This window comes from Akebia trifoliata, chromosome 15 (genome assembly GCF_017979445.1).
Source record: "Akebia trifoliata isolate Shusen 1 chromosome 15, ASM1797944v1, whole genome shotgun sequence".
NCBI classification, from domain to species: domain Eukaryota; kingdom Viridiplantae; phylum Streptophyta; class Magnoliopsida; order Ranunculales; family Lardizabalaceae; genus Akebia; species Akebia trifoliata.
In genome coordinates, this window is record NC_141389.1 from 25,626,963 (window position 1) to 25,643,442 (window position 16,480).

At 36.8% G+C, this 16,480-nt stretch overlaps 3 protein-coding genes across 4 annotated transcripts; 1 reads left to right on the plus strand and 2 right to left on the minus strand.

Moving 5' to 3' along the window:
- Positions 1-339: 339 nt before the first annotated feature.
- Positions 340-5,959, plus strand: PUB14 (plant U-box 14). The gene is made up of 4 exons (XM_086425412.1): positions 340-1,106; positions 3,216-3,332; positions 3,558-3,971; positions 4,585-5,959. Exons 1-4 carry the CDS (start codon positions 840-842, stop codon positions 5,659-5,661), a joined length of 1,875 nt encoding a protein of 624 aa, XP_086281538.1. The 5' UTR covers positions 340-839; the 3' UTR covers positions 5,662-5,959.
- Positions 5,960-7,421: 1,462 nt separating this feature from the next.
- Positions 7,422-8,396, minus strand: LOC147384807 (acylphosphatase family). The gene is made up of 2 exons (XM_086425415.1): positions 7,965-8,396; positions 7,422-7,884 (listed from the first exon to the last, which is right to left on the minus strand). Exons 1-2 carry the CDS (start codon positions 8,241-8,243, stop codon positions 7,618-7,620), a joined length of 546 nt encoding a protein of 181 aa, XP_086281541.1. The 5' UTR covers positions 8,244-8,396; the 3' UTR covers positions 7,422-7,617.
- A 776-nt stretch (positions 8,397-9,172) lies between these two features.
- Positions 9,173-15,564, minus strand: LOC147384808 (ABC transporter F family member 1-like). Of its 2 annotated transcripts, none has more exons than XM_086425414.1 (6): positions 15,369-15,564; positions 14,814-15,042; positions 12,677-12,750; positions 12,367-12,577; positions 12,040-12,274; positions 9,173-10,588 (listed from the first exon to the last, which is right to left on the minus strand). In XM_086425414.1, the coding sequence occupies exons 2-6, from the start codon at positions 15,036-15,038 to the stop codon at positions 9,531-9,533; spliced, it is 1,803 nt and encodes a 600-aa protein (XP_086281540.1). In that variant the 5' UTR covers positions 15,039-15,042; positions 15,369-15,564; the 3' UTR covers positions 9,173-9,530. The 2 variants fall into 2 exon arrangements, with proteins under 2 accessions (XP_086281540.1, XP_086281539.1); XM_086425413.1 differs by having other exon boundaries at positions 14,814-15,045.
- Positions 15,565-16,480: the final 916 nt, after the last annotated feature.

Consider the following 16,480-nt stretch of genomic DNA (forward strand, 5'->3'; position numbering starts at 1 on the left):
GTGAAACTGATCTCCCTCATTAACAGAGATCATCCTCATAAAAAAAATAAAAAAATCAATCTGTTCAAAAGCTTTTTAATCATATAAGATAAAACTTTATCTAGAAAAATGTCTACGAATGCTATTCATATATAAATAATTGATTTAGTTATTGATCACTTAAAAGTCATTATGTTAGACGTCTTGAATACAGATAAGCTCGATTCACTTCCACCTTAACGGAGCCACGCCGCTCTTCCTTCGTACTTAAGTTTCAAAATACCCTTATTGGTCATATACTAGTCTACTATAAACATAGGGGCAATTTGGCCAAATAAAATGTCAACTTTGTCCAACTTAGTATGGACGGAGTTTGTCGGGTGGATCTGGGATCACTCGCTCTGATTTTCTCTTTGAATTATTTTTGTGTCAATTATTCATTATTTTATTTTGTTTTCTCGATTTATAATTAATTTTCTAATCCTATCTTCTTCTCTTTAATTCAACGATCCTTAATTGTTCTCACACAGAGCTTCTTCGTCTGCGTTTTCATGGCGATTCTTCAATTTCGTGTTTTCTAGGGTTTAATTGACTCGATTTCTGATAATTAAGCTTTTTTCTTCTTGGGTTCTAGGGTTTTTCTTTTATTTCGAATTTGTTTTGGTGGATTTGTTCCTAAAGTTGTACTAATGGAGGAATCGAAGGAGTTGGTAGTTCAACTATTAGAGATAGTCAGGGTTGGATTTAATTGACTCAATTTCTGATAATTAAGATTTTTTCTTGTTTGGAATTCTAGGGGTTTTCTTTTATTTCGATTTTTTTTTTTTTTTTTTGCTGGATTTGTTCCTAAAGTGGTACTAATGGAGGATTCAAAGGAGGTGATAGTTCAACTATTTGAGATTGTGAGGGAGATTTCTGGATTTCCCGAGTGTCGAAACACGTTGAAGAAACAGTACTGTAATCTTTCTAGAAGAGTGAAACTTTTGAGCCCTCTTTTTGAGGAATTAAAGGATGGTGAAGGGGTTCTCGAAGATGAAGAGATTCGGGCTTTGGTTTCATTGAAGGTTGCTCTAGAGTTGGCTAAAGAGCTTCTTTTATCGGTGAATCGAGGGAGCAAACTTTATCAGGTACTCTTTCTTCTTCTTGTTTTCTAAGAAAGTTCCAATTTTTATTTTAGTTTTTAAGATTCTATGTGAAATTGGATTGAATTATAATCTCTTGGTGGTGAAATTGTCATTTATATATGAATTAAATGGAAATACAAGATGGGTGGTTCTTGTTGTTTATTAAACTACCATATTAGAATTTGCAGCTCAATTTCTTACTTAGATGATCCAATTAGTTGATGTTCATCATCATCAAAGCCTTGTCCCAAAAATTTGTGGTCGGCTGAACGAATTTTGTTCCTCCATTCGATTCTATCTAATATCTTTGTCTTTTGTTAATTCAAGTGTGTTCATCGGAACTGATTACAAGAAGGAATTTTATAGAAATTTTTTGATCTTGGAGCAGCTTGGATACTTATATTGTAACTTTTAGGGTGTAGCACGGCACCTTGGTGAGGTGGTAAAGTCCGTGTGTGGTAATACCGCGGACCTTGGATCACAATCTCTCATTCACTTACCTATCATCTTTACTACTATAATGAGAGAAGGCGGAAAACAAGTGGTTACCAAAATTGGATCTCACAAATGCCCCCACCTTTACATTCAAAATTAAGATAATCAGGTCAATTTGGTCGAAATTCAAGAAAATTGCAATCTCACGACCCAATAACCACGTTGGTTAGTTTCACAATAAGCTAAAGTGACTTCCTACGACATTGGGTTCAACATAGTGCTGATGTGGAGGCATGCATGAACCATAAATGTGGTGTAAAGAATCTATGGTTCTGTGTATACCACACGACATCAGCTCAATGTCGAATGCAGTGTCACGCGCAGTCACTCTAGCAATGTTCGTTTTGCAAATACAAAAATATCTTTTTTCACTATGTAATCTTAAAAAAATACTTTAATTAATATTTTAAATTACAAATAAGTCCCTTTAATGCTCTTTTGATTGATAAAAACGGTTCAAGAATAATAAGCTCATTCTTTTGGATTGGGAAAGTTGACCTGGATATGAGCACTGCGTAAAACGATATTGAAGAATTATAGATGAGTATAGGAATGGGCTGAAGCAGCATAGTCACATTAAATGAATGCCTACAAATCAACTTCACCATGAATGGGAAGGAATGGATGGATTCCCTATTGTTCTAAAATGTTTATGAAAGTTTTAGGAATTTTTTTCTTTGATGGACTTTCCAATGTGTTCCATTTCAGATGCTTCAAATAAGTGACAATGAAGGTCCATTCCCGATCTTGCATCCCTGTTTCTCCTCATGTTTGTCTTACGCATCGCTTTCAATACAGCCAGCAATTTAGGTTTTGGAAAATTTTCTGGTGAGAGGTGAATATCGGTGATTCAAAGTTGAAGGTTTTGACCTTATAGTTTTGCATATAGGATTTGGATCTGCATTTTCAAAGAAGAGAGTACAGGCATCAAATGGCATTAGATTTAATTGAATGGAGGAACAAGATTCATTCAGCCACCCCACCCCAAAATTTTGATGTAGGGCTTTTGATGATGATGATAAGAAAAATAGGTTTTTTTTGGTCAGTATATGAGACAGAATACTGCTGCAGTGACCTCAAGATTGTACCTCATATCGCACATCCTGCCGTGAAAGTGTGTAGTAACCATAGATTCTTTCATCAAGATACGAGTCAAAAAGCATCTATGGTTCCTACACACTTTCACGTCAGGATGTGCGATATGAGGTACAATCTTGAGGTTACTCCAGCACAACTCAATGAGAAATATTTTCTTTCTTAGTTATCCTAATTAAGGGTGCAGATTTTGCATGAGCTTCAAATCTCAATTAAAACCCGTATTAAAAACTTGAAAAAGTACCAACTTTTAATGTTTTAAATTTTAAACTGTTTCATTGCATCTTTTCCCTTCACTGAGAAATGCCTGCATTGATTTTGAACCTGATTTAATAAATACTCTTTTCATGAAATATTCCTAGAATTTTAGTTTCATTTATTTTATCTAAACACAATTTCTCTTCAAATCCAAGTCAACATTTACATTTCCTCTTCAGTGTTGGTGTATGCATCTGCGAGGTTAACTTGAGTCCTGAAAAAAAAATCCTGTACAAGACTTTTAATTGGTGGTTTATTTTGCAGGCTTTACAGAAGGAGAGTGTCACACAAAAATTCCATGAGGTGACAGAACAAATTGAGAATGCATTGAGCAAGATTTCCTACGATAAGCTCGATATATCAGAAGAAGTTCAAGAACAGGTAGCCTTAACAACCAATTGATTACTTAAAAAATTATTTTAAGCAAAAAAGTGCAACAATCACTTTTGATGAAATATCTAGGACTCCTGCACATAGCTTTGTTAAAATCTGCTTTTTGTCCAACTGATTTTTCTTTTTTATCAACAATACATGAACTATGGAGTAATCGAAGGTTGAAACTTCAAAGTGCTGACCACCAGTTGACATTGTTTTGCCGATTCCCAGATTGAACTTGTGCATGCTCAGTTCAGGAGGGCAAAAGAAAGAATGGACTCACCCGATTTACAACTTTATGTAGATTTGTCCACGGCACAAAAAGAAAAAGATCCCGACGCTGCTACTCTAAGAAGACTTTCAGAAAATCTACAACTCACGACCATCAATGATCTTGTGAAAGAGTCGGTTGCACTGCACGAAATGGTAATATCCAGCAGTGGAGATCCTGGAGACTACTTCGAAGAAATGGCAGCCTTGCTTAAGAAGCTAAAAGATTCTGTACTCACTGAAAACCCAAACACAGAAACCTCTGAAAGTGAAAAGAGCTTCGTGAAACACAGATCACCTCTCATTCCAGATGATTTCCGGTGCCCAATATCTCTCGAACTGATGAAAGATCCCGTCATTGTCTCTACTGGGCAGGTTATTCTTTTTTTATTTTTTCTGATTGGTAAACACAATTGTATTAATAGTGTTTGAGATGACCAGCAAAGCACAATATGACTTTAAACAGATAAAACCCAACTTGACTCACGAGAATCTACAAACCCAATCCCATCTCCTCAAAAAATCATCAAAGAAACATCTTTGAACTCGTCAAAGGCTTTACCCCAATAAAATTATCTAGATAAAGGCTTTGTCGTGGGTCAAAGGCACTGTCACAAGTGATGGATAAGGTGTTCAACACATGTGATAGCTCCAATTTCCATTTAAATCACGATAATGGTCGTTTGATTGCCATCTAAAGAGAAAAGGAAACAAAATTAAACTCTTTGTCCGAGAGTGATATTTATAGAGACCCTGCCTGTCCTGTGAACATGGGGTGGGTATTCATAGAGCCCTTGAGTTCTTCACAACACAAGCAACCCATAAAATCATCAAAGAAAACACCTTTGAACTCATCAAAGGAGTTACACCGATAAAATAGAAAACCTTTTATAGACACTACAATTTCCCCTGCCACCAACTCTTTTCCTTGAGATATGTTTTAACGATGGGTTTCATTCTCCAATTACTACTTTTCTTCCTTTTGCAGACTTACGAACGGTCCTGCATTCAGAAATGGCTTGATGCTGGGCACAAAACCTGTCCCAAGACACAGCAGACTCTAGTCCACACAGCCCTCACACCGAACTATGTATTAAAGAGTCTAATTGCCCAATGGTGTGAAAGCAACGGTGTTGAGCTGCCAAGAAAGCAAGGGAGTTGTAGAAACAAGAAGTCGGGAACCTCTGTTTCAGATTGTGATCGCACAGTTATTATTTCCTTGTTACATAAATTAATTCACGGAAATTCAGAAGAGCAAAGAGCGGCTGCTGGTGAGCTCCGATTGCTAGCAAAGAGGAATGCTGATAACAGAGTATGCATTGCAGAGGCCGGAGCCATTCCTCTACTTGCAGATCTATTATCCTCCCCTGATCCTAGGACCCAAGAACACGCAGTTACGGCACTTCTCAACCTTTCAATACACGAAAGTAACAAAGGAAGTATAGTTAATGCAGGAGCAATACCCGATATAGTCGACGTACTTAAAAATGGAAGCATGGAAGCTAGGGAAAATGCAGCCGCCACCCTTTTCAGTCTCTCAGTTGTAGATGAAAACAAGGTGGCAATAGGGGCGGCAGGTGCGATTCCAGCTCTTATCAACCTTCTCTGCCATGGGAGTCCGAGAGGAAAAAAGGATGCGGCGACCGCAATTTTTAACCTTTCAATCTATCAGGGAAACAAAGTAAGGGCCGTGAGGGCCGGGATTGTGGCCCCATTGATGAGGCTACTGATGGATGCCGGGGGTGGTATGGTGGACGAAGCACTTGCGATACTCGCCATCCTTGCAAGCCATCCGGAAGGGAGGATGGCGATTGGTCAGGCTGAGCCCATACCTGTTTTGGTTGAGGTGATTAGAACGGGTTCGCCACGCAACCGAGAGAATGCTGCAGCCGTGATGTGGTCATTGTGCACGGGTGATGTGCAGCAATTGAAAACAGCAAAGGAGCTCGGAGCAGAAGAGGCATTGAAGGATTTGTCGGAGCATGGCACTGATCGGGCCAAGAGGAAAGCTGGAAATATTCTAGAGCTCTTGCGTCTTGCAGACGATGGGGTTGATGACCCATGAAATTATGAACTATGCCTTAGGTTTAGGACTCTGAAACATAGGAATGCCATCTGTGTTCAAAGAGAAAAAATTGAAGTAATGGGTTAAGCTGAAGTGTTGCCTTTAGGCAGGTAATCACTCCATGGAGAGAGGAGAGTCTTGGGGTTTCATATACTTATAATTGAGTGTATGTTTGGGTAGAGAGAGGAGGGTAATTATAAATCAGCATTCTCTCTGCAACCTGTCACACCCATTACAAGCAATCAGGTATGTGTGTTTGTTCAAGTTGATGCATATCTAATTCATGGTGTACAAGTTATAGCTTTGTATTTGGCAGCAGCCCACATTTGATTTCAACCTTAAAAGAACTTAAAAAGTCAGGAAACTATATGAAATTGGTGATTGGCGTGCTTGAGAAACAACTTAAAAAAAAAAAAAAAAAACCTTATTTGAGAAGAAAGAAGCAACAGTACAAAGTGCAACAATGGGGATGGGTGGTTGGCCCTACAATTTCTTCTTAGTTGAACCATCTCAGAGAGTATGAGTGCTGAATTCTAATATATGTCAGGAGAGAGAGTGCTAAATTCTATTAAATGTTAGGTGTAGAGTACCTTCCAAGCGTTATACACTGAACTGACATGTATTAGGGGTGCACATGATTTGGTTTGGTTCGGGTTGGGGGGCAATATTAGAATAGAATCGAACCGAACCGAACTTGAGTGGTTCTACAAATTCTGAACCAAAACCGAGTCACATGCACCTCAGAACCGAGTTAACTCAAATTAACCCTAGTTCGGTTCTCAGGGCACAAAAACATAGCCCTAGATGCTTTTAGATTTGTGGCAGCCCAACTCCTTTTGTAAACTTAATTGCTGCAAGTTTGCAGCGGTTGGTGATAGGAATTTTGTCGAATGGGTGGTAGTAATAAATAATAAAAAAATTTCTACCACAAATATATTAAGTTTGAGTTGGAAAATCTGAGACCATCGAGAAAGCATTCATATAAAATCTGCAACCATTGTCATATGTGGTAGTAATAATAATAATAAAATTCTAACACAAAAACATGAAATTTGAGTTGGAAAATCTGAAGTCATTGAGAAAGCATTTATATAATAAATTCTGAAATCATTGTCAAATAGGTGATAGTAATAAATAAATAAATAACAATTTTCTAACACATAGGTGAAATACCATTGAGAAAGCATTCATATAAAGATCCATTCTACTATTTTTTATAATTTTAAGAATTTGAAGATTCAAATTGATAAAAGAGGAAATTTCTCAACCTTATTCTTGAAGAGAGAGAGAGAGAGAACCTTTTTTCAACGACAACGATGGATGGGTTCTTTGGTGAGGGATGACGACATCGTTTCTTAAAAACTAAAGGGTTCTTGCGGTGGGAAAGAAGGGAACGAACCGAGAACCAAATCGAATCACTCAATTTTTCAAAATTTCAATTCGGGACTGGACCGATTCCCCTTAAAATCGAACCAAATCAACCTTAACTGCACAGGTTCATTTCAGATCTCGTTTAGCCCGATCTAATGTGCACACCTTTATCATGAGATTTCCGTACCTAGTAAAAATCGACTGGCTGTCTTTTCTATCTACATTTGCTTTAGTTAACTTTTATCACCACTTTCTTGTATTAAAACAATAAAACTCTTACATAATTTGAAATTTGGCAATATATCTAAGAAATTAAACTAATTTAACTAAATTAAGGGTATGTTTGAAAACCGAGTGTTCATGCTAGAGTTTGCAAGAATTGACGTCACATAAATATTGTAATTATGCTGAATCTCTTATTATAATGTTTATGTTGTTATATTGTAATTATTTAGATAATAAAAAACGAAGCTTTAGAACCATGGAGAAACATGAATCTTATATTGCCATCCAAATCTATTATATTCTACAAGAAAGTTTGGATCTTTGTAAAATGATATTGGAAGAGAGAGAGAGAGAGAGAGTTCAGGAAGTGGGCTTGCGATCGAAACCTTGACCAGGGTCATCGTTGGAAGGGAAAACCTGGAAAGAAGTAACAAGGGCATCAGGAGGACCTCGTCTACACCTCTGTTCCATCTCACTGACTGAGTCAGGATCTCCAGAGAAGAGAGCTTCCACCGAACCATCCCTCTTGTTACGTACCCAACCCTTTAGACCCAATCCTCTTGCGTTTTCAACCGTCCAATTTCTGTAGAACACTCCTTGAACTCTCCCCTTTATCAAAACCCTAACCTGCACCACCCACCCATCAACCAATCAATCAAACAATCAATAAATTCACAAAATCTCAAAAAGGGAATTGAATCTCTCACGGTTTTGGTGGGTTTGGGTGTTGATGGATTTGTTCCAGCAGCAGCAGCAGCAGCAGCGCTGCTGAATCCAGATTCTCCATTTGTTCTAGTTTTATTATTGCTCATGAGGAAGGAAGAAGAAGAAGAAGAAGAAGGGGAACGATGGAGATTTGGAAGAGTGAGAATGCGAGAGAAACTCTTATGTTGTCTCTCGAGAATTATTCCACCGATCAAATGCCTGAGTGGTGGGATGTTCGTTGCCATTCGTTTCCTTCTTCTTTTTTGTTCTAGAAAGTCCATCGTCAATTAAAAAGGAAGGCTACTATTGCCACACCAACTTTTACCAACTCCACTCCAACTGTGTGCAATTCTAACAAATTTTGATGTGCCAATAGCAACTCTCATTAAAAACTCCACTTCTCAATATATCCATATCTAAATCCAAATTTTTTATTCAGACCCTATTAGCTAAAATCATGTCTGAACCATTTGCTTTCCCTACATTCAGATCCAACCTAATCGAATTACTTGTTTAACATTTTTTTTTACTATATTTCTTTTTCAATTGCTATATCATTCTATTTTACTATTATAATTCATTCGTTCTATAAGAATTCATGTTATATTACAGTAATAGAAAAAAAACTTTTAAGAAAAAAATATAATTTTCAAAGTAATATAATTAGGATGTTAGTAGATATAGAGATGAATTTGTATCTTAATCGAATCCAACCCAGGTCAAGAGACTTAATTCAAGACTTCCCTCTTTTTAAGAAGGGCTTTGACTATTATGCTCAACACTTATAATTGATGAAGAGTAATTTAAAAAATATAACTTATAAAATATATTATTCATATAATCAGCTCATATCCAACTCATTTTAAGCCCTAGATCTGTGTCTTACCACTACAAGATCGCAACCAGCAGTTGATACCTCTGACGGGCCTTGGTCTCAACTATTGTTTGCTTGATGAGGTGTACTCGAGTCAGCATACAATCAAATGTTTGTAGCGTGTCATATCCTAAACACAAAACTTTCAGATCTGTGTATTACAGCTTCTTTCCTGAACTCACTCACTAAAGCAAATTACTGAATTTCACATTGTTGGCATAAATTCATATTTCAAACCAAAAGAACTTTCAGATTCCAACATCAGATAAAGACTAGAATGGATAATCTGGAATCAACTTCTGATTTCAAGTCAAATGGTCTCCACTCAGCTAGCTGTTAAGAAAGACAATACTATAATGCATTTTCTTCTCAACTTCAAAATCAAATAGAACGTATGTTGGTTGTACCAGGAATCAGAATTACACTTGTTCCTAACAATAATAATAAAAGTTGCATCAAATATATCTTCCTAGAGCCACATATATGATTATATCAAAATAGAAAGGGATTATATCAGTAACCGAACCCAACTCACCGCTCATCCACACTCACATTCACCAGAAAACAGCGAGTGAAGATCAGATCCAGATCCTATGTTTCTTCAAATAATATAACCGTAAACTTGAATATAATGTATGAAATTAAATTAAATACCCAAATGGTTCCCATATTCTCCTACCTACCTGTTGTCTCATCAATCTGATAAACCGGCCTTGTTTTTGAGATGCTTCTTGAAATCCATAATGTCGCCTTCCCATCGTGTTACAGCCTGATTCTCACACACCCATATCTCTTGGGCCACCTGGTTGATAAGCCTGAAGTCGTGGCTAACTAGAACCAAACCACCATCCCACTCCTTGAGTGCCTCCGCCAAGGAGTCGATTGTCTCAATGTCCAAATGGTTTGTAGGCTCATCAAGTAGCAACATCTGTGGCTGCCTCCAAGCCAACCATGCAAAAATCACCCGACTCTTTTGACCGTCCGATAGATTCTTCATCGGCATCACCTGCGCTTTACCTGTAAGCCCGAACTTCCCAATCGCTGCCCTCATCTTTTCTTCCTCGTGTCCAGGATACTCCCGCATCATGTACTGGAGAGCAGGCATGTCCAGGTCCAGCTTCTCGGTCAAGTGCTGATGAAATTGAGCGATCCTAAGATGGTTGTGCCGCCGAACCATGCCATCCTGAGGAACCAACTCCCCTGTCATCAGCTTAAGTAGTGTGCTCTTCCCGGCTCCATTAGGCCCCACAAGTGCTACCCTCGAGTCCAAGTCTACCCCAAAGTCAAGATTCTTGTAAATGAGATTGTCGGGCGTGTAGCCAAATTTGACCTCCACAAACTGGAGTACAGGTGGTGGAAGCTTCCCAACATCCGTGAAACGGAAGACAAGAACCTTGTCGCGCACCACTTTCTCCGTGAGCCCACCTCGCTCCATCTTCGCCAGTGTCTTCTCTTTGCTCTGGGCTTGACGGGCCAGCTTTGCAGAACCATGACCAAACCGAGCAATGTACTCCTTCATATTTGAGATCTGCTCTTGCTCCCACTTGTACTGTTTCATCTGATTTTCTTCAAGTTCAGAGCGGGTCTGCACGTATTGATCGTAATTACCTGTGTAGAACTTCAGCATTTTGTTCTGCATGTGTATGATGTTGGTACATACACCATTCAAGAAGTCCTGGGAGTGTGACACCACAACCAGGATGCGGTCAAATTTCTTCAGCATCTCCTCCAACCAGACACAAGCTTCCAAATCTGTTACAAGAGCAGATGGTCATACCACAAAATGATTCAGCAATTAATAAAGATATATAAATCAATACTCAATTAGACAGGACAAAAAAAGGTAGGCATGCGGCAACAATGACATCTAAATTAGGTCCAAAATTTCTATCTAATAAGATGGGGAACTATCTTAGACACTCCGACAATGATACATCTTGAATAGATGAGATACCGCAGTGACAGTTCAGAATATTTAAGTCATAACGACCTTAAACACCATGTTTTATCGCACAAAGGTAAGTCTTAGGTCCATGCAAAGCTCACTTTCCTTGTGTTACTTAATAACCATTAAAATGGTTAGTTTTGTTCAATTTTGAGTTTGCACATAATTAGGCGAATACCAGGATTTGCTTAAAAAGAATTGACGGAACAAAAGAACTCGATTCTAAAGACTGGTAAATTTCTTGAAACACAATGTTTCAAATCAGATAGTAAAATTGTGATGAATAGGACCCAATTTGAATCGTTGGTTTGTCAAATTCATGGAGAGATCTAGTTATGAGTTCAAAATATGAAATAAAAAAATAATAATAAGAAAAAATATATTCTATGCCTAATTACTCAAGAACTCATCATAATGGCAACCTCAATATATATATATATATATATTATATATATATATATATATATATATATAGTATGCTTACATTGTACTGAACTCATAGCTGTACAAAATTACAAACCAGAGATATTTTTTCAGAAAAAAAAATCATATATCATCACTTGAGCAAACTAGTAAGAGAAAGGAAAAAAATCAATTATGATGATCATCGTCCTCAGATGCATACTTCATCATCAGATAAAACATGCTTCCATATCTCATCAATAGTCTTAATTCTCATTTTCTTCGAGTGATGTATATATACATGCATTTCCATTTCTTGTCATAATAATATGTGATATCAAGTAATTAGTACAAACATACGACAATTTTTTTCTTCGAAGATTTATAGTTTAAAAAAAATGAGTCAGCTGTTTTCACCTAGAAAATGTGCCTCAGTTTTTAATCAAAACATATGATTCAAATAAAGATTCATACATGCATAGAAAGATAACAGAGAAATCATACGATTTTTATCATGGAATAATTGTCACCGCTACTATCCCTAATTAAAAAAATGTCATCAAGAGATGAAACTCCAAATGTCCCCACCATCTAAAGAAATTCAAACATAAAACTTTTTTGGTTAAATTTAACTTGAATCAAAATATTCAACTCGTAAATCTTGCAACAATAATAGATATCATTAAACTTCACCATTACTATCCCTAACTAAAAAAGTGTCATCAGAGAAGAAATTCCAAATGGCCCCACCACCTAAAGGAATTCTCACATACAAATGTTTTGGTTAAGATTTGATTTTAATCACAATATTCAACTTGTAAATCTTACAACACTAATTGTGATCATTAAACCTTACCGAGATGGTTTGTGGGCTCATCAAGCAAAAGGATAGTTGGGTTCATGAACAAGGCTCGTGCCAATGCAATCCTCATTCGCCAGCCACCAGAGAAATCCCGAGTTTTCTTTGCTTGCATATGCTTCTCAAAACCAAGACCAAACAAGATCTCAGCTGCACGCTTCTCAGCAGTTGCTGCATCCAAGGCATCCAAGCGCTCGTAAATCCGCTCCAAGGCCTCTCCACCACCACCATCCTGAAACAACATGAACAATATAAAGCCCATTGAGAATTCCTGAATTTACTAATTCTTGAGGTATTAAAAACGTGGGGTTACTTAAAACAGACCTCTGCTGCTAACGCTTCTGCTTCTTTCTCCAATTTAAGCCTTTCTTCATCACAGTTTATAACAGCTTCCAGTGCAGACATGTCAGAAGCTTCAATCTCTCTGGTGAGGTGATAGATGTCCATGTGGTCTGGGATGGGGAGCTCTCGACAACCTATTGAAGTAAGGAGCGTAGATTTCCCACAACCATTCAAACCAAGTAAACCATAACGCCTGGGGGAGAAGAAAAAAATAAATAGAGAGCAAACAAACACATCGCACTATCTAAAGAACAACAAATTAATTTATTAAACACATTTAACAAGAACGAACCTGCCATAGTTAAGCTCCAGTTCAGAATCCACTATGAGATCATGCCCATGGAAGGTAACAGATAAAGACTCTATCTGCGATATCCACATTAAAAATTTGGCATCAATAACAGATGATGTTGAAAAAGCTTGAGGGAGCAAATCAACTCAGAACAAACATGTAAATTGATTCTTAAAACAGAATGAGAAGCTAGCTTTTGACAACATCGGAATGCCAAAACATGTAAACATGGAGATTGCTTCACAATTAACATGAGACGAGTAAAATAATTAAGATCATACCTAATCATTGTAGAAAACTTCAAAAAGTGAGTTTAGATTATATTCCAAGGAAAAGTTGAACAAAAAAAGGTAGGAAAAAAAAGCCATTAAGGATACACTCCAAAGAACAAACCATGAACGAGTGACCCGCATTTTAGAATTCCAAGTTAGCAAGAAAATCTAATGTTGTAACAAAGGCCTACAAGAAACTGATTACATGAAATAAATGACCGTTCAATTTATTTTCTATTTTCTTTTTCTTTTGTAGGATTGCCAAGTATCGATAGCGGGTGAAGGGAGATGAAGTGGTAGAAACACCTCCGCCTCCCCCCCCCCCTCCCTCGGGCACACACGCACGCACACACACAAAAAGAATGGCAGCTTAATGTCGTTCAATCCAATGTAAGGAGGTGGGCCGACATAAAATACCCAACTTTCCACAAAACTCGAGTGGTAGGATGGTTAATTCCCCTTAAACCACAAAAGAAGTCCAAATGAACATGTAAGAGAATAGAACTCAATGTTGAACACATGGCTTACAATCAAGATATGAAATGACCCATTTACAATACTCCCACACAGAAACTAGGATCTAAAGAATGCAGAGTTTATCTCTGATTTTCAGTGGCTATTATCAAAATCTTTCATATAAAATCCATTTAACCCCTAAGAGCATCAAACAAATATAAAACATGAACAAGTTCACAACTATTAACTTACATGTCTATTTAAACCCTAATTATCTTTCACTGCAAACTTTTTTCTGAGAATTAAACCATAATAAGTATCGATCCAAGACTTCTATAGATACCTCATGAGAGCAGAGGAGTTACATAATGCCGAACGCAAATCAAGTCAACGGCCAAGGATTCCGATGCAAAATTTGTAATTATTTAGATATTTACTTAATCGAATCTAGATTTATCGTTTTATCATTCAAGATTATTTCAAATTAATTATTTTTTAGTTTTGAGTTGTTTTAGGACTTATTTTTATGTTTTTGTCTTATTTTCATGTTTTATTAGCCCGTGGTCGAAGTATAATATTTAAGGGCAATTTCGTAACTTTAGTTTGTCTTTTATTTAAGTTTAATAGGGTTGAAAAATTAAGAGTGAAAAAGTTCCAAAAATTGGATTATTTTATTTGGAATTTTAGTTTTTATTAGGACTCTTGTTGATTTTCCTTCTTTATAGATTGTATTAGGGTTTATTGATAGAAAATGATGGAATAAACAAAATGTTTTCTTTTGAATGTTGGCTGTTGGCGCATTCAATGTGATTGATGCCATGGAAATCATTTGGGTGATTCCAAGGTAAATATAATCTTTTTTCTTTTTCTTTAATCGTCTTCTTATCCTCTATCTTCTTCTTCAATCTAACTTTTCTACATTTTTTTCTTTACTTTTTGAGAGATCAAGAGACCATCAAGAACCCTTAAATCCTTTCAAGAACTCAACCCATAAACTTTGTTTTATTGATTTTTTAAGAAATATTGATTCTTGGATTCTTGAAATCCCTTTCTTGATTATTTTACCCTTAATCCTTCTACACTTTCTTTAATCCCTTACTTCATTATTCTCTTTTCTAAATCTAATCCAAATACCCAAAATGTGAAAAATCCAAATACCCTGAACCTTCTCATAATTGTAATTTCAAAATGTTGTAATTGAAAAATTTTGTGCTTCACATCTCAACATATAGCCATTTTGTATTTTGGAAACCATTTTCCTATTGTCGCCCATGTCCTTACACAAATCCTAATCTAGATTTCCCTAAATTACATATTTTCTTTTCTCCCCTCATCGTGCTTCAGTACAAGTTCACCAATAATAACTTACAGATCTAATCAGCCCTAATGAGTATGGATCTGGAACTTACATGGATATCTCTTGAGAGAGGATGAGAGCAGAGAACACCAGTACATGTCCGATCCGATATATGAAGAGAATCGACTCCATTAGCCAACTTATCAACACCGCTTCCGTTCTGCAAATCGGTAGATGCAGACTTTGACGATGCTGCGGCAGATGACTTCCCTCCCCTCTTCGCGGCTGCTGCAGCCTTCTTCTGTGCCGCCTTCTTCTTGCTTGCGTCGGAAACCATGTTTCTGCTTTAAAAAAGTAAAAAAATAAAAAATAAATTACAAATCGATCCGTTCAAAACCCTAACAAAATAACAAATTAAAGATCTTACGTCCAACAAAGATGCAGTAATTCCAAAAAAAATCAAACTTAGGCATTAAATCTAAAAAATAAACTCAAATTTCGATCAGAACAGTAAAACATATTAAGATCTTAAGTCCAACATAGATGCTGTAATCCAACAAAAATGAAAACTTAGGCATCAAATCTTTAAAACATAAAAAATAAAATATTCGAGAAGAAATCAAATAGAGATTCAGATTTCAGAATCGGATCTTCAATGTTAACTTACCAAAAGATTTACTACTTTGAAAGATCTGGGGTTGGAGATGAACGAATTTTCTCTGATCGAAGAACTAGAGTCTGGTTCCGCAAATCTCCCTCTCTCTCTCTCTCTCTCTCTCTCTCTCTCTCTCTGCGCTTTCGTCTGTAAGCTTTCCCTTTTTATCAGAGGAGAAACAGGACCCGATATCAAGGGTTCGAGGGTTTGGGAAAGAGTTTGGGCTTCGATATTTGTAGGTGAGGGATGTTCAACTGTACACGTGTCGAAAAAAATTGTATATGGTCGGTCTACTTTTCGAGCTTTTCTATGTCTACATACTCGATACACGTGTAAGCACACAATAGGTCAGTCGTTTATTTTCTCAATTACTGAGATAAGATTCTCTCCATCCACGTGTAATTGTTGGGAAAATAACTTCACTCATTAGTCATCCCCTACCAAACAAACCAGCGAACTTTTCTAAATGGGCCCTTTGACAAGCATCCAACCCTCCTTTCGGCCTACCTATTTTGATTGTTGGGCCCATAATAAAAATAATTGTTAAATCCAAGGGCTAGAAATTACCAATCAAGCTATTTTTGTCATCTTTAGAGTGAATTTTGATGATCGATTTGTAAATATGTAGATTGATCCAAGCTTGAATAAAGGAGGAGGGGTACATCATGTCGTCGACGAGGTTAAAACGTGGCCTTTGCGAAGTTTTTCCCATATAGTTGGAGGCCAAATTTATACTTTTTTTATAAAAAAAATTTACTAAAAAAGAATTAAAGGGTTGGACAGTCCAACGCTTTATATTGTATTTTGCACTAAAACATCGTAAATGTCCTTCTACCATTAAGGTCTTTAATGGGCATTTTCATCATCAATAAGCCATCGTAGGGTGAGATTGGCCAAACGGCTGCTTTAGTGTTCATCTCACACGTTTTTAAATGTTAATTAAAAGAAAAATACTGAAATGACACGAACGGAGACGCAAAGGTAACAAAAATGATGTGGTGGCACGTACATAATCGTAGAAGCTTTTTACTCATATCTCACAGAAAAGCATCTACGATAATGTGTGCAACAACACATCATTTTTGTCACCTTTATGTCTCCATTTGTGTCACCCCAGCACTATT

Coding starts and splice junctions, on each gene's coding strand:
- PUB14 (XM_086425412.1), top strand. CDS start 840: ATGGAGGATTCAAAGGAGGTGATAGTTCAACTATTTGAGATTGTGAGG. Junction 1,107..3,215: donor GAGGGAGCAAACTTTATCAG/GTACTCTTTCTT, acceptor TTTATTTTGCAG/GCTTTACAGAAGGAGAGTGT. Junction 3,333..3,557: donor CAGAAGAAGTTCAAGAACAG/GTAGCCTTAACA, acceptor GCCGATTCCCAG/ATTGAACTTGTGCATGCTCA.
- LOC147384807 (XM_086425415.1), bottom strand. CDS start 8,243: ATGGACTTTCTAGAACAAAAAAGAAGAAGGAAACGAATGGCAACGAAC. Junction 7,885..7,964: donor CACCCAAACCCACCAAAACC/GTGAGAGATTCA, acceptor TGGGTGGTGCAG/GTTAGGGTTTTGATAAAGGG.
- LOC147384808 (XM_086425414.1), bottom strand. CDS start 15,038: ATGGTTTCCGACGCAAGCAAGAAGAAGGCGGCACAGAAGAAGGCTGCA. Junction 12,751..14,813: donor CTCTCTCAAGAGATATCCAT/GTAAGTTCCAGA, acceptor TGGATATCGCAG/ATAGAGTCTTTATCTGTTAC. Junction 12,578..12,676: donor CTGGAGCTTAACTATGGCAG/GTTCGTTCTTGT, acceptor CTTCTCCCCCAG/GCGTTATGGTTTACTTGGTT.